Source organism: Amphibalanus amphitrite, unplaced genomic scaffold, assembly GCF_019059575.1.
Source record: "Amphibalanus amphitrite isolate SeventyFive unplaced genomic scaffold, NRLGWU_Aamphi_draft 000998F_arrow, whole genome shotgun sequence".
Classification (NCBI taxonomy): Eukaryota; Metazoa; Arthropoda; class Thecostraca; order Balanomorpha; family Balanidae; genus Amphibalanus; species Amphibalanus amphitrite.
In genome coordinates, this window is record NW_024882492.1 from 155,633 (window position 1) to 173,583 (window position 17,951).

The 17,951-nt window shown below is 50.5% G+C and overlaps 2 protein-coding genes across 3 annotated transcripts in view; one reads left to right on the forward strand and one right to left on the reverse strand.

The window, feature by feature from the left end:
• LOC122369013 (serine/arginine repetitive matrix protein 1-like) overlaps nucleotides 1-3,569 on the reverse strand; it is a 33,253-nt gene extending 29,684 nt beyond the window's left edge. The window contains exons 1-8 of one of the 2 annotated variants that reach the window (XM_043343370.1): nucleotides 3,323-3,569; nucleotides 2,897-2,939; nucleotides 2,428-2,526; nucleotides 1,842-2,175; nucleotides 1,421-1,550; nucleotides 916-1,179; nucleotides 479-603; nucleotides 4-154 (exon numbers count right to left, since the gene is read on the reverse strand). In XM_043343370.1, the coding sequence (XP_043199305.1) occupies nucleotides 4-154; nucleotides 479-603; nucleotides 916-1,179; nucleotides 1,421-1,550; nucleotides 1,842-2,175; nucleotides 2,428-2,526; nucleotides 2,897-2,939; nucleotides 3,323-3,417 (1,241 nt within the window). In that variant the 5' untranslated portion in view covers nucleotides 3,418-3,569. The remainder of the gene's footprint in view (nucleotides 1-3; nucleotides 155-478; nucleotides 604-915; nucleotides 1,180-1,420; nucleotides 1,551-1,841; nucleotides 2,176-2,427; nucleotides 2,527-2,896; nucleotides 2,940-3,322) is intronic. The other variant, XM_043343369.1, reaches the window with a different exon arrangement.
• A 467-nt stretch (nucleotides 3,570-4,036) lies between these two features.
• On the forward strand, nucleotides 4,037-17,551 carry LOC122369014 (SH3 domain-containing protein C23A1.17-like). Its single transcript, XM_043343371.1, has 8 exons — nucleotides 4,037-4,137; nucleotides 7,076-7,167; nucleotides 7,693-7,867; nucleotides 8,819-8,878; nucleotides 10,837-11,037; nucleotides 11,369-11,437; nucleotides 13,585-13,803; nucleotides 14,715-17,551. The coding sequence occupies exons 1-8, from the start codon at nucleotides 4,135-4,137 to the stop codon at nucleotides 15,696-15,698; spliced, it is 1,803 nt and encodes a 600-aa protein (XP_043199306.1). The 5' UTR covers nucleotides 4,037-4,134; the 3' UTR covers nucleotides 15,699-17,551.
• The last annotated feature ends 400 nt before the right edge of the window (nucleotides 17,552-17,951 follow it).

Consider the following 17,951-nt stretch of genomic DNA (forward strand, 5'->3'; position numbering starts at 1 on the left):
CACCTGCGCCGATCGTCGGCATGCCGGACGTAGGGCGGCCGGGAGGCGCGGTCGTCGGGTGCCGGTACTCCGAGCAGCGCCCGCCGACCGTCGCCGCGGACTGGGGAGAAGCGACGTGGTGGCAGCAGCGGCACCTCGTCATACGGCAGCGGCTCTGTCGAGAGGGGAGAGGAGAGAGATGTCAGCCTCGGTGCCTGTCGAGTGGACCAACTCAGAGAACCCGTTCCGTGACATAGCACGCCACACTCCTACAACGCTCTGTAACACAAAATGCTACATCGCTAGGACGCAAAATGTTACACTCCCAAACCATTGTACCACAGCGTCCCATCCTACGCATTCTCTCCACGCTATGCGGGGCGTCGGCAGACATGTTTGTATCAGCCCTGCCGAATGGAATCACCTAGCCAAACATGAATGTCAGCCGAATGTCACACAACATCTGTCCCCTCTTTGTTGCTCCCTCGGCAGTACCCACCTCTGCCAAAGTCTGCAGGCGGCGGCGGCCGGGCCGGCCGGTCCCACTGGCGGTCACGAGGATCGTCCCGTCGGCGACGTTCCTCCTCTTTGCGTTCATCCCAGACCCGCTCCACCGGACTCCGCCTGCAGAGAAAAAGACCGCCGAGATATCGTTACGGACATATAGGGACGACAAGGTGAGCCACACAAACGACATAACTTATTAGAGAGCACCAGTGATCATATAATATGCTGCTGTGAAATGATATATGTAAATGTGGAACACGCAGCAGTTTTGTTACCCATGCTTCATATTACCTAGCCTTGTTTCAGCACACAGCGGCCCCTTTGTGCGGCATCACGTCAGACCATCGTAAAGTCCCATCATCCCCTCAGTTTTTCCCATGGCACCCCTCTCTAGACGTCTCTCCTCCCTCGGACCACACGGCAACTCACCTGGCAGCGGTCTCAGCCGGTTTGGCTCGGACCGGCGATCTGCGCTCCTTCCGCTCCGGTCTATCCCTTGTGGTGCTCGCCGGCCGGCGGTCGAACGAGCCGCCCAGTCGAGCGGCCGGCGAGCGCGGCCTCGCCCTCTCCGGCGAGCGGCGGCGACTGCCGTCCCTGCGGCTCCCGCTCGGGCGCGGCGAGCGGCTCGCCCGACGCCGAGGAGACGGCGAGCGTTTGCGGGCGGCCGGCGAGGCGCGTCGCGGAGAACGGGACCTGGACGGAAAGAGAGAGTGGGGTGATGACGGGAGAGAGGGGTACAGAGTCATCAATTTCAGTAATCGGAACATTGCAAGCTACTGAGGAATGAAACCGATTTACGTAAAACAAAAAATTTCGACAGACATTTTCTTATGAAGATCGGATTACGAGTTACACTGCGATATCCAAGTTTAGAGATATACTACGAAAGAAACCCAACAGCATTGCGCATTTGTTCGTGTAGGTGTGAACTGACCTGATTTTCGGCGAGTTGGAGTGTCGCCGCTGGGATACGCTGCGGCGCCGGTCCCGAGACCGGGAGCGTTTCCGTCCGCGAGAGGTGCTCCGCCGACTGGGTGCGGCTGGCGCGGCGGCCGGGACGGGTGCTGGGGCGGACAGGGTCACCAGAGGTCAGAGCAGGTAGCCGGGGGTCAGCCTCGGCGATGAACACTGTGGCCTAGTCTGTGTTTCCAGAATTTTCATACCTATTTCGATAATACTACAAGTCCTACGCACGCAGGCGCTGTCCCTCCAAGAGACGGTCGCCTCTTGAAGCCACGCCCGGAGGACGTGGCTCAAGCGTGGCTCCGCCGCACATTCATCACTAGTCACTACTCATTGGTTGATATCACTGACAACAGTTCGTCAATTAACCGTGACACCCTACAGTCTCTTACCTCTCTCGGCGACCTTAGCTTTCCCAGAGGCATTCCTCCGCTTCTTCTGCTGCTGCTGCGGCGCCTTCCGAGCCGGAGAGCCCACCGGCCGTTTGGATACAGGCTTCTTGGCTGACAGCGGCTTCTTCTTGTCGCGTCTGCGCTTTGGCGGCGGGGAGCGCGACCGGTCGCGGCGGCGGCGCGCCGAGTCGCTCGAGCGGCGCCGTTTTTTGGCGCGCTTCCTGCGCTGCTCGTCCTCGGAGGACGAGGATGAGGACGAGTCGGAGGAGCCCGACGACGAACTGCTCGAGGAAGACGACGAAGACGACGAGCTGCGGCTGCGCGGACGCTTCACCTGCGGAGCACGCGCGGCCGTGAGCGAGTAATGGTTAGATAATGGTTATTCAAGAAATATTTAGGTGTGTTGTCATACCACCCACACACAAACACACATAATAAAACAAGCATAGCATTTTCACACACACTATTGATAAGCCTTTGCAACACTTTGACAACTTTATAAAATGGCCTCCTCTTTTGGAGCATGCTATCAAAAATTCCTAGTAAAACAGCCTATCACACTGTACCAGTAGGACCATGGGCTCACCCGCTTCTTTTTTATGTCCTTAGTGGTTTTCTCGGGCTCCTTAATGATCTGAGTCTTCTTGGGTGGCAGAAGTCGCTCCTCCACTGGCTCTGGGTCTTTCTGTACTCAGATGAGTGAAGCACAATGTCATTTTAGAAGCAATAACTTGGGTACATACCTAGCAACATGCTGTTAGCAAAAACACATTTTCCAATCTCCCCAAATTGTACTAAAACAGGCATAAAAATAAAAACCCACAGTATTTTTTAGCCATCTAAGTACCTTATTTTCTACATATGTAGGTAACTTGTAACTAGCCATACATGATACATAGTGCATTGAATGTCATCCATCCCTGTCAGAAACATTAAAAGTGTGCACAAGTGAGTAGTGACCTGAGAGAGCAACTCACCACAAGAATCAGGTCTATAAAGTGATCTATCACTATCAGAAATTGGACACTAGACACTAGACAGTGAGGACAGCTTACCTCTTTTGGCTGTTTACTGGATTTAGGCCTGTTTCCCTGCTTTCTGGAAACAAGGTGAATTGGAATCAGTGGATACCATTATTACCACATACAAACAGCAACATAATGCACCAGCATTGCAGTAGAAAGATACAGAATGCACTCCTAGACCCAGTCTCAAAGTGCTGTACCTACTCATACTACCTATTCTTGTTACAGCATTTTGTACCCTAGCATGTATGGCCAATACATAATATATGGTGCAAATCTGAGCATAGGAAACATTTCTCATCATCCTGGAACCATCAACATACATAGGACTGAAGTGCATCAAAATCATTTAGCATTTAATAGTGGCGTACTGCCGCTGCTGTTGTTGGAATAAGCTGCATAGCTGCGAAGCTCAAGCCTCCAACTTCTGGCTGCTCAAGTGGTTCTTCCTCTTACATTTTTGGTTGAGGCATGCCCGGCTTGGTGCCAAGCCTCTCAAAAACGCTGGGACGTTTGGGCAGCTCCACACTGATTTTCCTACGAGAGGACATCTCAACTTAGGGATGATTACATCAGCTACAGAAATAATCTTAAATTTCAACAAGCACAATTTTGCAAAATCATGTTGAATCTGCAACAAAAATTATAGAAACTTTCAAAGTCTTTTATTCGCCTCTTTTGACGAAGTAAATTCATTTGCGCTGATTTTGTAGCACATGCGCCAAAAGTCGGCTGCTTCAACAGGTTTTTTTTAAAATTTGCTTTATTTGTCAAAAGCGCATTACGTATTTGTTATGTGCCACTCATAGACATTTTGAGCCTTAAAAAAATATTTTTATTTTAATCCTGGTTTTCAAGTAATTATTGGAAGCCTTACTTATTTTTAGGTAGACCACCAAATACAAAATTGTGCAACTAATGCGTAACTGGTTCCTGGTATTGTTTTTTATTATATCTATCAGAAATGTAATCAAATAAGTAATCATTTTAAGTAATTTGTATATTTTCCATGTGTTTTCCATGAGGTCACATATGACCTCCCCTCACATTAGAAATTGGACTCGCTGGTAAACGTGGTCATTGCGCATGCTCCGACAGCCGATAACAAACACAGCAGAAATTGTGCCGCCGATCTTCGCCCGCGGTTGCGGTAGTTCTCTATATACCGTGGTTGCGGTGAGGTGGCAATTCTAGGGGGGATTTACTGCGTGTTTCGCGCGAAATTTTGTGATTTTTATAGATGTAACGTCCACACCAAAAGCATCGCCATGGTGAGTATGTGTTCCGATTCATAAAGTCACTGTGGGCCTCGTGCGAATGATGTTTCCAAGCTGCTTTTACTCTGCGCGTCAGCGCAACCTGTTGCATGTATGGCACCATAAGGGTCACATATCCCTGTCAACCTTTTTCACCTTTTGTGCTGGCTACTGTTGATATGGTCAATCTTGCATGTTAACAATATTGTGCTGCCTTTTTATCTTGCATAGGTAGTGACTAAGTCAACTTGAAGCATGTTACGTGTCCCACTTCTGCTCATAGATCAGGGTAATGGGTCATTTGGTATGTGCTACCAATCAGCACATGCTATGAGAATGTTGTTGATGCTGTGTTCATGTACTGCTTCAGCTTGGCATACTGTATACCTATGTTTAATGAGCCATTGTAAGTCAGGAGGGCTCATGATTCAGGACATCAGGGTGCTCTTTATTTTGAGTTTTTGTCATTATATTGTGACTAGCCTGCTAGCATTTTTGTGCTTCATTGGTGAAATCCACAGGTGTTCAATGAGAGGCCAATAAACCCCAATATGAATAAGTAGGTAGCTTTTATTTGTGGCTAAGCTAGAAGCATGATAACTAACACAAACGGTGCTCAGATGCTCTTGGGAAGTGTACCAATTTGCCTGTCAAGGCAGTTCAGATTGAGATAACACATTTGCCTACAGATGAAGTGGGAGTTCAAAGCTGACCCTTTGAGCAGGAAGGACAGCAAAGAGTGAAAGTAGGGATACAGGATCTTAGCAATCTGAGCATTGGCCACCCATTTCTTGAAAGGGAGGGAAGGCAGCCGAACCAGAGAACTTTGTTTTAACACGCGCACTGCAGGGGGGGGGGTTGTTTTCAACCCCCCCCTGTGGTTTTTCGCAGATCGCAAGAAAACGGCGGCGCGCAGCGCCGCCAAATTTTGCATACCTGTTCTCCCAACTGTTGCGCACCTTGAGTGAAAATTTTGACCCCAGGTGACCTATGGTCAGGTCACCAGGTCAGGTCAAGTGACCCTACCTCAGAACGTAAATTTCGAAGTTTGCAATCCCACCAAGCCCACAGTTGTTGAGATAGGATCTTGAAACCCGCAGGAAGTAGTAAGGGCATCACGAGCTACAATTTGTATATCTCGGAATTTTTATATCGATGACCTAAGGTCAGGTCATTTTTGCGACCGGCCCATTATAAGTCAATGGGAGAAATTTCAACTTACTCTGAATGCCATCCTATGACTTCAATATGCTCAGGATCATAGTATTACAGGTCCCTGTTGGTGATTTCGCCGAAGTATATCACTTGTGACCTTTGGAAGGTGACCTCCAGGTCATCTGAGGTCACCTGAGGTCACCAACGGTTTTTCTTCAATAACTTGAGATTGAATAGAGATAGAGACTCCGTTCGACGTTTATCGTGTTTGTCTCGTCAATGCGGATCGAATGATATGCAACATGACCTATTTCGGTCAGGTCATGACCTTGACCTGAGGTCAAATTTTCAACTTGACCTTTCGAGGTCATATTATATATCATTCGATGCGCCTTGACGAGCTAAGAACGATGGCGTTCGAATCAACTCTCTATCTATTCTGTGTAACGAGTTATTCAAGAAAAACTACCGCGAAATTCCCGTTGTGAAAATCGTAACATTTTGTCTTCGGTGACCTCTGGTGACCTCGTTTTTGACCTAGGACAAAAATGACCTTAGTATTTCCTCTAGATAACATCCCGACCTATCCAACGCCGTTTACCGCTTGTCGCTACGTTGCGCCGTTTTCGAGATCTCAGGGGGGGTTGTTTTCAACCCCCCCCCTGCATTTCGTGTTCGGCTCAGACCCGCTGCAGTGCGCGTGTTAATTTTTAGGAAAAGTATAACTTCTGAAATACAACATGGTCTGCTAACACTTAACAGAATCATAAGTCATTAGGATGAGCAGGATGGTCAGATTATTTTTGCACCAAAAATGCCTCCTTAGTCCTTATATTACTGGACTGTCTTGTGTGGGTGACTGAATCTTGTATCTTTGTTATTTTTCCATGTTGCATGACATGAATGTAAAAATTGTTCTGATTTATCTAGCACATTTTGCTAAACCTAAACCTGGACTGTGACTAATTACTGGCCCACATGTTATACCTTGACAATTTTCATTTATTTGACTTTTTGAAATGTTGATAAGGTTGATATGTTAGGTGGTATTTTTTGCTTAATGCACCTGCTGTTATGTTGCTGAATTGTCAAAACTGAAAGAAGCCTTGATGGATTATTTTATGTTCTTGATTTTCTGTAGTTTTCTTTTCTATTAATTTGCACAATTATGTGTTGCAACTTCTGAATACCTTGACAGCAAAAAGGAGCTGCATTCTGGGCTGGGCAAGAGTTGGGTATTATAGTGCTGGAATAGGGCCCTCACCTGATCATTTTGTTATCAGCAAATATGAAAAACTTATGTTTCCCAGATCCCAGATGTCATGAAACACAAAACCAATTGGCAAGGGTGAATGACCTGTTTTTAATGCTGTATGTGGATAGTGAAAAAAAATTAATAAGAAAGAATTGAAGGTAGCAAGGATTATTAAGGAAATGGGTGTGCTCAGAAACTGTGTGGGAAGTGGTGATGATGAGCTCATATCACAGGGATAAGATAGGGTTGGGTGCTGCTGCTTCAAAACAGTGTTGACTTGTGATGGTGTGGGAGAATCATGATACCATCATACATTTTGTACTGGATAGGAGAAGACTGAAGTGGATAAGCAGTGTGTTAATGTCATGTCTACTAATAAAATTTGTAGTGTATTGTGTAATAAGGCTCATTATGTATATGTTGCCAAAGTGTCTTTTATAGCGTACTTTAAAATGCATTAGGCTAACACAGGAAGGTTTTTTATTGGTTGTGGTGGGTGGAGGAATGGTTTTTGAAGTTAACATGCCACTTCTTTCATTTCAGTCAACTGGAAACAGCAATAATGTATCACCATCAGCTTCCCCTGGCATTGGCTCCAGCAATGCCCCTAAATATGGCACTTTGGTGCCAAACAGGTATGCCATTGTTTTGTAAGGCTGTGTTACTGAGCCAGTGCAGATGTTTGACTTGGTTTTGACCAAAGGACTGACTAGGTTGTTCTTGTTTCTGGCATGCCAAAGACACAGCTCCTGACACTGGGTGTTCTGAAGTCTCATGGGCTAGCTGTGATCTGGATAAGAGCTCTATTTGAAAGTAATGATTGGCCACATATCAGAGCAAAAAGTTTGACTGGCCACATATCAGAGCAAAAAGTTGTAGAAGCAGGTTTATGTTTCCACTTTGTTAGTTATAACAGCCTTATACAATCATGATGTAGCTACATATTTTAGGCTACCATCTAAAACATTAGAAGTTAATCATACACAACTAACAATCTTAATTAAAAAAAAATATGAACAAAGCTTACATGTAAATTGGGAATAGATAAAGGGTCCTTTGTGGAATTATGTCTATGAACTCTAATATTTTCTTTTCAGAGAATGTCTGTTTACTTCACTGTTGATAATTGCACTGATAAATGCACATGATTTCTGTTACAGAGTATTCGTCGGTGGGATCTCGCCGCACACTACTGAAGCTGAACTACATCAGCTGTTTTCATCATATGGGAATGTGAAAGCAACCAAAATCATTCAAGATCGTGCAGGCGTCTCCAAGGGGTATGGCTTTGTGACTTTTGAGACAGAAGACGAGGCGAGACGACTTCAGAATGAGGTGCGTACATGAAACCGGCAAAAGAATATGCACTAGGAAACCGTCGTTTCAGCGCTAGGTACTTACCTCTTACTAAATTTGAACTCAACTCCATGGATTTTCTTAGTCAGAAACCTACGCAGCAGATGCGTGGGTATTTTTATCAAAAAGGTCGTACGTAAATATGAAACAATGGGACTTGTGCGCCAGCTATATTTCATTGCAAGAACCATCAGGCCGTCGCCGATTGTACCTAAAGGAGCTTTATGTGATTCAGAAGGTAATTTGCATTGATATCTAACCGTAGACGACTCATGTTGCGTAAATAACATGCGCCTGAATGACCGAATTTCGTACAGATCGACGGCGGTGTGTGTCTGATCGCGTGGCGGGGTAGACTTTGTGTGACCTCCGATAGTTGATGTGATCACTTCCGACGTGACCGTCTTTGGGAGCGAGTGTATCATACTGTTCCGACTTCCAATACAGTATTTTACCAAGTTAGCGCCATACAGTCGCTGCAGAACGAGAAAAGTATTGCATTGTTAGGCAGATGTGTGCAAATTTTGACAATTGTTCCAGCTGGCAGTATGCCCGCGATCCACGGTACGCCTGCACCACATAACTAGCGCTTGATCGTCCCCCCCCCCCCTTCCCACTTGTTTGATCCCTAGCTCAGCAAAAAGAAAAAAACGACATCCCTTGTCAAAATATTGAGCTTGGTATTGTGTGAATCTGGCGCACTGTCTTGACGGCTATAAAACGTATATTTTTTCGCCAAAATTTAAACATTTGTCATTATTGTTACCACGTTTGGCGGCAGTCAATAATCGGGGTTTGAAGATTTAGGATGATTTGTGTTGTCCTTTCCAAAAGGCTGATGCACGATTTTCTAACTAGTTATATGTTCCCCATTTTATCTAAATGAACGTCTGCCTGGATGTCTGCTCACTGAATTTTCCATGTTTTCAGGGAGACAATATTATATTCAAGGACAGGAAGTTGAACATTGCTCCAGCAATCAAGAAACAAGTAAGTCACCGCATGTTTTCTGCATTGAACAAAAGGAGCGGATTCTTATGGGATGTCGGCCCCCTTCCAAGCTATCTAAAGTTCTTAGCATGCTGTTTTCTTCCTTTTTTGGATCGCTAGCAATTATCAAATGATATCGAGTGGCTGGGCACCTATCTATATATGATTAACGCTGGTTGGGCACTCAAGTCAGACTAATTAGTTTGCGATATGCTTTCCATGACGATTATACTGGTCTGGATGTCTGGTTTTCGAACAAAGCTTGACACCCGTTACAGGCATGGTCATCGAACAAAGCTTGATATCCGTAGGCGTCTGAAGGGTGCTGGGTTTAGAAACGGTCGTGTTCCTTTACTTATGCAATAGGGCATACATCCCGGAGATATTACGTAAGTGAGCATGTCAATATTTGAACGTGCTCCCCTGCGCCCTTGTTCAGGATAGATGCTTGGCCGACGAACCGCCTGTAGAAATGGAAACTGATCACCGACGTATTTCATGCAGGTGTCATGCCATCAGTCATTGCTTGGAATGGAGTGGTGCTACTTTTTTCGGGGGTTATTGCTTTAACAAATAATCTTCAGTGTCTGTGTCTACACATCTTAAAACATCGCAAGGAGCTGTCGAGTTGTTCGTTTTGAGGGCTCAACGGCAGCTGCAATCCTGATCCAGTGTCTAACGACAGCAGCACTCCAAACAGCATTCCTAACTACGGCTTCGAATGATCAATGATAGGCAGTTGCTTCGTCTCGCAGTAATTTTTGTTGGCAATCGCCGTATCGCCCTGTTTTTGTCGCTTGTATCGGGAGTCTGAGGTTTCTAAACGAAGTGAACATGCCAACATGGCTTGTTTCACAATTAATATACTATAAACATGCTATTAGGCTATGTTTTTCACTAGCGGTGTCTTGCGTTTGCTATGAAGTGATTGATAAGCTTGTTCGTAAGATATTCATTTTTCTGGCTTCTAACACGTCTTACCCGCTTGCCTCGCCATTAAATCCTGTGATATGTTCTCCAATGTAACAACTAATTGCCAGTGTTCCAGATAACAAATTGTTGCTGTTTGACTGCTTCACTTTTTAAGTCCAGGTAGTCCTACATAATACATACATATTATGCCTTCAGCAAGGGCTTATTGTCCCACGTTGACAACCTTCAGACTGTGTCAATAATTGGTCACTATTCCTACCCCGATGCTTTTGCAGTCGGACGTACCGATCGGGTGAGGTTGGTTGTCGGCATTCGGTCTGTGTGTTTTGTTTGTTCATTGTTGGCTGCGCGGCGCGTCCTTGCCGGTCGGTCGGCCCGGTCGGTAGCAGTGGCCCGTTGGCCGCAGGCTGCAGTGACCCGGTGTGCTGCCAGTTTGGCGACCGGCCAGGAGCCGAAGACGCCTCGATCCCGACCGGGTATTGTAGGCCTCACGGCGGCAACGAGCGCCGTCACACGTCGCCAATCAGCTGACGATCAGCACGGGGATCGACGGTTGGCGGTGTTTGCCGTTTTAATTAACTGATTGCTATCCGTTATATTGACATTTCAAGCCGTACATGGGAGAGCCGTGTCAATGACATGACACGACGCATGCAATATTCGCATTCCCTTCATCAGCTTTGCTGAGAAGTGGAAGGAACCGGAGACTGACTGGTTTAAATTTAGAAATATTTCGTAGATTGGCTGATTTTTCCGTCTGAGTTACCGCCATATCCATTAGGGGTGTTGTTTCTACTGGTTTGCCTGAACTACTGCCGGTCACGCGAAGTGGCCATTGAAGACATGTCTAGCCGTAACAATTCATACTGTCGTCTGTTATGACTAGTGTGTGCCCTGTCCCTACCCCCTCCCACAAACAACACGGGCCCGTGACGACTGACCAGTGACCACGTCAACTGGACGCCGCCATGCCATTTATTACCCGCCCCAGACGTCTGGACTGACCCGCCGGCCGGTCGTTTCAGCCGTTTTCGCGAATGATCGACCCGTCGACGGCGTCTCCGACGGGCACCGTGCTCTTCCACAACGGGATGCCGTACACGTACCACAACGGGATGGCGGTGTTCCCGGCTCAGGAGTACGGCGGCTACCCGGCCCAGCCGCAGTACCCCGTCATGTACTCGCAGCCGGTCATCATGCCCCAGCAGAATTTCCAGTACCAGCCGGTAGGTAGCGCGAGACGTCGGGCTTTATTGGCGCGCGGTGTGCTGTGTAATGGGTGATGAGGTGGCGAGCAATCACCCCCTGATGGCCCCGGTGGACTGCCTTTGCGTGCAGCGACTAGAACGGTTTGCAAGGACCTTTCCGCGAGCTGGCATCCTGCAATTTGCGTGTGCCCACGATATTTAGCTGCGCTATGGTAATTTGAAACACTGCCGTGTAATTTGAAAATGTAGCGTTTATTGTTCCGCGTTGCACCTTGTCCTGAGAGTTTGCTGCATAAATTGTCCGTGTGGGCGCGTGTCCGACTGTTTGACCGTGGCGTGCCTGTTTCAGAACCAACCCCAATGGCCCCAGTCCAACTCGCACTGGCGCTGGACCGCCCCAATTGGATATGCCCCTCAGGTAAGGAATGAAAAACACATGCCAGCAGTACTCCGTCCTAAAGTTTATTTTATACGCCACCCACGGTATCGCATATTCGGTATCCCACGATAGTTGCGCTGTCAAGATAAAGACATTTCCGAAAGGTCTTCGCTGATGGAATAAATGCCGTTGTTTGCAGTACCCCCGGAAAGGCTCCGCCTCATTGTGTAACTCGCCACTATGACTGACGAAACTGTACCGTATTGCCCGTCCCGGCCCAATCTGTTCACTCGTACTGGCCCGCTCGGGAGTGTATTGTGCTGCCACCTGGCGCGCTGAGCGTCCCGTGTCGTGTGTGTCTCCGGCGGAGGCTCTGCAGCTGCTGCCCGGTGCGCGCGTTTCAGTCGCCGTGCGCGGCGCTGGTGCCGGCGCCGGAGCCGCCTCTGCCGCTGGTCGGCCACCCCCCGGCCTCCTGTGTGCTCGGCGCCGACCGGATGTACTAGCCGCTGCCCCCGTAAGCGGCCGACGTGTCGTGCTGTGCAGCTGTGTTGTGCTGTGCTGTGTGTGTGCATATGTTTTGTGGTGTGCTGTGCCGTAACTACCGGTTTCGCCAGCCGGATAGCAGCTGTTTGGTGTTTGACGTCAGGGTGTCAAGGCTTGAGCACCTGTCGTGTTGCGGGGTCTGGTTACTGGCGTGGCCGGCTGTCGTTCTCGCATGCTTCAGTATTTCGCCAGGCGACCAGCAAACTAAAACAAACTTGATATCATGACGTGAGATAGTCAACAGTTTGGCTGACTGATTTTGATAATCATACGTCACGTCCAGCAGCTGTAGGCCACGGGTCTGCCTCAAGCAGCTCTGGCTAGCTGTTTTTGGGAGACGGGCGATCAATGACCTCCTTTCGACTAATAAAATTGTTTCTGTACATGATAGAATGCACGGCTTGCATGCTCTAGGCTCAGTGGGTCTTGCTGTTGGAGCATGCTATTTAGTGACTTGTTTTAGTTGTCATTCGCCGTTTTCTTTGGTTGGATAGTCACCAAAGGGGTCAGTAACTTGAAAATGTGTACTAAGGTGCTTAACAGGTTACCATTATTCTACCATGGCATATTTACATAAGGTCCTAGTATGCCTTCCTTGTTTTCTTATGTCTCTTGTAAGTTGTCGAGCCCCGAATATCACTGAAAAAAGAAAACATATTGAAAATCATGGCCAGCATCAGAGTGATTCACCCTATGCACTGCAGCCTATCCCCGTATATGTAGGTTATTTTGCATTTCTTACCACGTCCTAGGTTGCACCCGTTTCTTTATTTGAATTTGCACTTTTTGCAATTAAAAACTTTTCTCTGGTTATGAGAATGTCATCCTTCAGCAACTGGCACGGTATTGGACTCTTGGCGTGGCTATCGTTGTGCATGCGTGCTCATTGGCCAGTCTCTTCTCTGGGATTGGTTTCGGTTTCATGTGTGGTTTGTTGGGATCGTCTTAAGGACTGGTGACTGAAACTTGAAAGTGTAGTGACGGAAAATGTTAACCATTTTAACGTGAGACAGAAGGAATATGCCAAAAATGAATTGTATCCGTTACAGGATTGCTGGCAAATCGGCGCTGAATGCCCCTTCAGCGGGAATTGGACATAGGCTTATCCAGTTACCACGGCAGCACAAGTCAAACACCGTTAGCGTTTTTATTCGTTCCAGCTGGATGTCAGTTACACTTGTCGAAAATATGAACACTTCGTCACGCGACGTAACGTCTGAAGCACGAGGGCAATGTGTAGTGTAGCCTGAGCTAAAGTCAAGAGGTTCTGCTCACGTCCTCCACAGTCTATATCATTTATTCTTTTCACACCCGTTGCTAAAGGACATTTTTAGAAACAGTTGAAAATGGCTATCCTTAATTTGGGCTTCAGTGTCACGCCGAAAATCGGTTTAAATAAGTGCGTGCGACGTTATTTCAGATCCGAAGTCGCCCGGCGGCTGGCCCCAATTCGGGCCGCCGTCTAGCTCCATTAAACCCCGACCCCACGTCATTATCGGGCACGCCTGTATGTATGGCTGCCCGGTCACGCAATGCCGACGGTCTCACGCTGCTGATGCTGACGCTGAGCAACTGTGTTTTGACTGTGCTGACGACTGCCCCAGCGGTGCTGACGCCGTGTGTGACTTTGTGCCTGTCTACAGCCGACGTCCGGCCACCAGTACGTGTACGCGCACTCTGTGCCGCCGTCCCAGTCTGCCGGCCTGCAGCTGATCACCATCCCGCAGCAGCCGGTGGCGCCGGCCGCCGGAGAGTTTTACGTGTCGCAGCCGCCGCCCGTCTACCACCACCAGGAGGCGCAGGCGGCCGCCACTGCCGCCGCAGCAGCCGCCGCCGCTGCCGAGCACGACTACCAGCAGGAGGTGGGACCGCGCGCCCGGCCCGTCAGACGAGGGCTCCCGGCGCGGTAACCGCATGGTATTAGGATGGTATATCAGTGCTTTCTAACACAGACGGTGACGGTTTTTAGGTGGACGTAAAAGAGATCTCGTATTGCAACTGTCTGTGGTGTTGGGTCGCATGCTGCGAGGGAATATTATCGTTGAAACAACTTCACCTCCGACAAACGTATGAGTATTTGCCTACACATGCCTTGTGTTTTCGCAGTGTATGCCTGCCTCATTACCATTTACCGGCCAAATTATATAACATCGGTGTTTGTAGCCGGTTGGCATGGCGTCAACCTGCTGTGTGCCCCGCTTCCGCATGCTTATTAATCCGCTTCCTTCCCCCGCAAAAAGCCAGCACGGAGACTCATTAGCCATATACTCACAGTATGGAGACGGCTAACCACGCTCACAGCACGGATGTGGATTAACCCCGCTCACAGCACGGATACGGTTTAACCCCGCTCACAGCACGGATACGGAACAACCCTGCTCACAGCACGGATGTGGATTAACCCTGCTCAAGGCTGGCTTGGTGACGGACTAACCCTAATAACAGCACGGAGAAGGGCTAACCCCAACGTGGAGATGGCGGCCTGTCCCATATCGTTTGCTCTAACCCAGTGGACTTTCTACTAACGCCTTGGAACGTGGTACGCTCTGTACACCCGCACGCACGGAAGACGGCACCTTCAAAGGCTCTGACGCTGTCGGCTGGTGGAGGGAAGATTTACATCTGATCAGTCGTTTGCTTTCATAAAGGCATAGCGTCAACATGTCAATTTTCAATCAGACTTTGTTTTGCTGTCGGTGAACTGTGATAAAAGTCGCGTGGCTCTGAGTTGTCAGCGCTCCGACTGTGAGTGACAGCGGTCGGTTGTCGGTAGGTGAAGGACGGCTCGAGTGACTGGTCCGAGACCGGCTTGGAGCGGCTGTCGGCGCTGTGCCTGGACGAGGCGGCCGCCGACGGTCTGCACGACCGCCCGCCGGACGCGGCCGACAGTGCCTGTGCCGAGGACAATAGCTGCAGTGAGAGCGGCGACGGCTCTGCGCGCGCCACACCCGCCGGCCGGGAGCGCTCGCCGTCGCCGCTGCCGCTCACACCGCCCTCGTCATCCGTGTCGCCGTGCGCCGACTCTGTGTCGTCCACCACCAAGAGCTCGAGTCCGCAGCCGCCGCTGGGCGAGAGCGGCTTCGCGTCGCACGTGAGCAGCTCGGGCACCGAGCAGGACAGCTGCGACGGCGAGCCCTCCCCGGCCAAGTCGCCCTCCAAGCCGCCCAAGTACACCATCCTGGCGCCGCAGATGAGCCGCATGTACATGACGCCGAACGCGGTGCCGCACTATCACATCTGGACGCCGTATTACACTCTGCAGACGTCGGCCGGCGCGATACAGGCGCCCGCCGGCGGCAAGGGCTGCCCGCGGCACGGCTACGGCGCGCCGCTGCCGCCGCCGTCCGTGCCGCCGCCGCCGCTGTCGCCGGCCGGCGCGCCGCCCCCGTGCTGGCTGCACTCTGCCCCGCCGCCGCCCCTCTCCGTCCACTCGTCCTTTCCCTGTCCCGTCCCGCCGCCCAGTAACGAACCCTTCTCTCCGTCCTCCGGCCAGATGCAGCGCGCCCGCTACGCCAGCCCCATCAAGCCGGCGCTGAGCCGCGGTGGCTACATCTGCGGCCCGCGCGCCGCCGGCGTGCCCGGCCGCTGCGGCGCCGGCGGCCTCAAGCAGCCGGACTTGGGCGGCGCCGGCGACGCGCCGCCGCCTCGCTCGGAGCAGACGGGCGGTCCGATGACGCCGCCGCCGACTCCGGGCCGCGCCGACCAGCCAGCCAAGGTGGAGTCGGCCGCCGCCCGCCTGCAGACCATGACCCTGTGAGCGCGGCCCGCGGGCGGAGCCGGCGCGACGCTCCGGCCGGCGCTGTAAACTAGCTGCGGACGAATCTCCTGCGCTGTGCAATGAAACTGGACGGCGGGTGGCCTGGTAGCACAAGGCTCACTGGCGCTCTGTCTCTCTGACGCGTCTCTCTCCGCTACGTCCCTGCCGAACTGTTTCTGTAACAGTGCGCGCGGTTGTTGTGAATACGGTAGATTAGATTTGCTCAGAGTGCTGATTGTAATTAAGTGCCAACCATCCCAGGTGCCTTAGGAAGTGACCTTGTTAATGATAATAGAGGCCCTTATTTATTGGTAAACTGGTGTAGGGTTAAGTAGTTGTAAGGAGCCTTCGGGCTGATTGTTCTGGGTGGCAGTCGAGAGCCCTCGAACTCTGTAACCTGTTGATCTGGCCGAAGCTGTGCTTTCCATTGCTGTTTGTACCGCCCTTTGTGTGATTCTTTTCTGCCTCGACTCGTCATCCAAAACAGACTGATTCGGAACTCTGTAACCGCTGCGGCCGGCCTGTCTTCCATCGTGAATGGCGTCCTGGTGTCGCCCTCATCGTGGCCCGTTTGGTGGCCCGTTTTTATATACCTGCAGGCAGCCGTCCTCTTCCATCACCCTCAAACGCTCGCCGGGCTTTGTATCCACGTTTAATCGAGAACTCCCATTTTTTGTTTCGCGCCGGTATGTATGTGCGTGTGTGCTGATCACTAGGTTAAGCATTGAACCCCAGTGTATTGTACAGTGATTGAGCGCCCGCTGACTTACGTGTCGTGTTGCCGATGCGCTCATCTCACCAGCTCGCTTTCATCAGTATTCTACGCTCGCTCTCTATCTCACATCTCCCTTATTGATATTGCTGTATCGTCTCGGCACCAACCAAATCATCTGTGATAACGCTGTTGGGGTTCCAAATATTTATTAAGTATTTATTGTTATGCCGCCTGTGCAATATGCAGCTGAAAGGAGTTGCCAGTAATACGGTTGTTGGTGGCACTCATGCACAGACATGGCATATTTCATATAGAGTATAGTTTTTTATGCGGACGGTGCCGAGCAAAGCTCTTGCGTTAGGCGGTATTCTGAAGGCTCTGAATTTGCACTATAAAACTAGGATGCAGCTGCGGGCTGTAATTTTAAGGTCGGGCTGTCTGTCGGTGTTGAGGCGCTGTGTAGGTTGTGAGAGGGGCCCGGACTGCCGGTCGGCTGGGAGGGGCGGCGCTCGCTCGCCACCGGTTGTGGTGTCAGGGATCGGGGAGGGCCCGCGCTCGGCCCGCCGTCTGTACATACGGGGCGGCGCAGGGGTTCGGGAAGGAGGGCTACTGCTACTGTTCAGGGCAGGCCATGTGGCCGCGCTTTATAAGTCGGCCGGCCGCCGGCGACCTACTGCCCCGCTGCGGCCGGCCGCGGGCCGCGTCCCAGCGCCCTCCCACTCTCCACATGGGCTGCCCTGCCGTGTAAATAAATAGCCTGATTTTAAAGTGCAAATGTCATTTTAGTGCAAAGTGTCACATACTATTGTGTGCTCATTTTCGGTCAGTATCCGCCTAGGGATTGGCGACGCTATCCGCTGCCGGCCTGACGCGCCCGCCGGTTGTATCCGCTCGCGCTCGCTGTCTGTCCGACTGCTGGGCTCCGTCCCGGGCGGCCCTCGGCTGGCCCACTTCCCTGCAGTCGGAGGCGCTCTGCCCTGGGAGCCAGTAGCCAATGTTTCGGGTGGGGGTGGTGTGCGCGAGGCGCGGGGTGGACGCCGCAGACCGCCCCGGCCCACTCGCCGCGCCGTGGGCTCTTCAATGGTAAATCCTTTGTCAGAGCCTGTAGTCTTTGGAAGAAATAAATCTGTGAAATACACACGAGTTTTCAGCTGACTGACCGAGTGTTGACAACTGACATCCACATTGTAATAGTTAGAGGATATCGCCAGCTAGAAAGCAACTGGTCAACCTACGCTTTTATTTTCTATTTGCAAGCAGCGGCACTGATATACTGATCATCGAATTCGGCGAAACACTTGTATGTCTCCTGATAGGAGACTAAAAGAAACGCCAGGGGAAGGCTCATTGCTGCGAATCGGTGGCGTAGGGTCGCTGATCCACAATGTCTGGATCGGTTTGGCTGGAATTTGTCCTATCGTTGGTTGAGCGCCCTCCATGTTTTTATTTCCATGTTCAAATATGCGGAATCAAGATTACGTTGCGGGATGCTAGTGCTCGTGCGATGTGCAGGGTTCCATGGCGACTACGAATGCGAA

Bases quoted from the DNA above. Each gene is read 5' to 3' on its own strand.
- LOC122369014 (XM_043343371.1), top strand. The intron at 7,168-7,692 runs GTATGCCATTGT...TTTCTGTTACAG, and splicing joins GGCACTTTGGTGCCAAACAG to AGTATTCGTCGGTGGGATCT. The intron at 11,438-13,584 runs GTAAGGAATGAA...GCCTGTCTACAG, and splicing joins CAATTGGATATGCCCCTCAG to CCGACGTCCGGCCACCAGTA.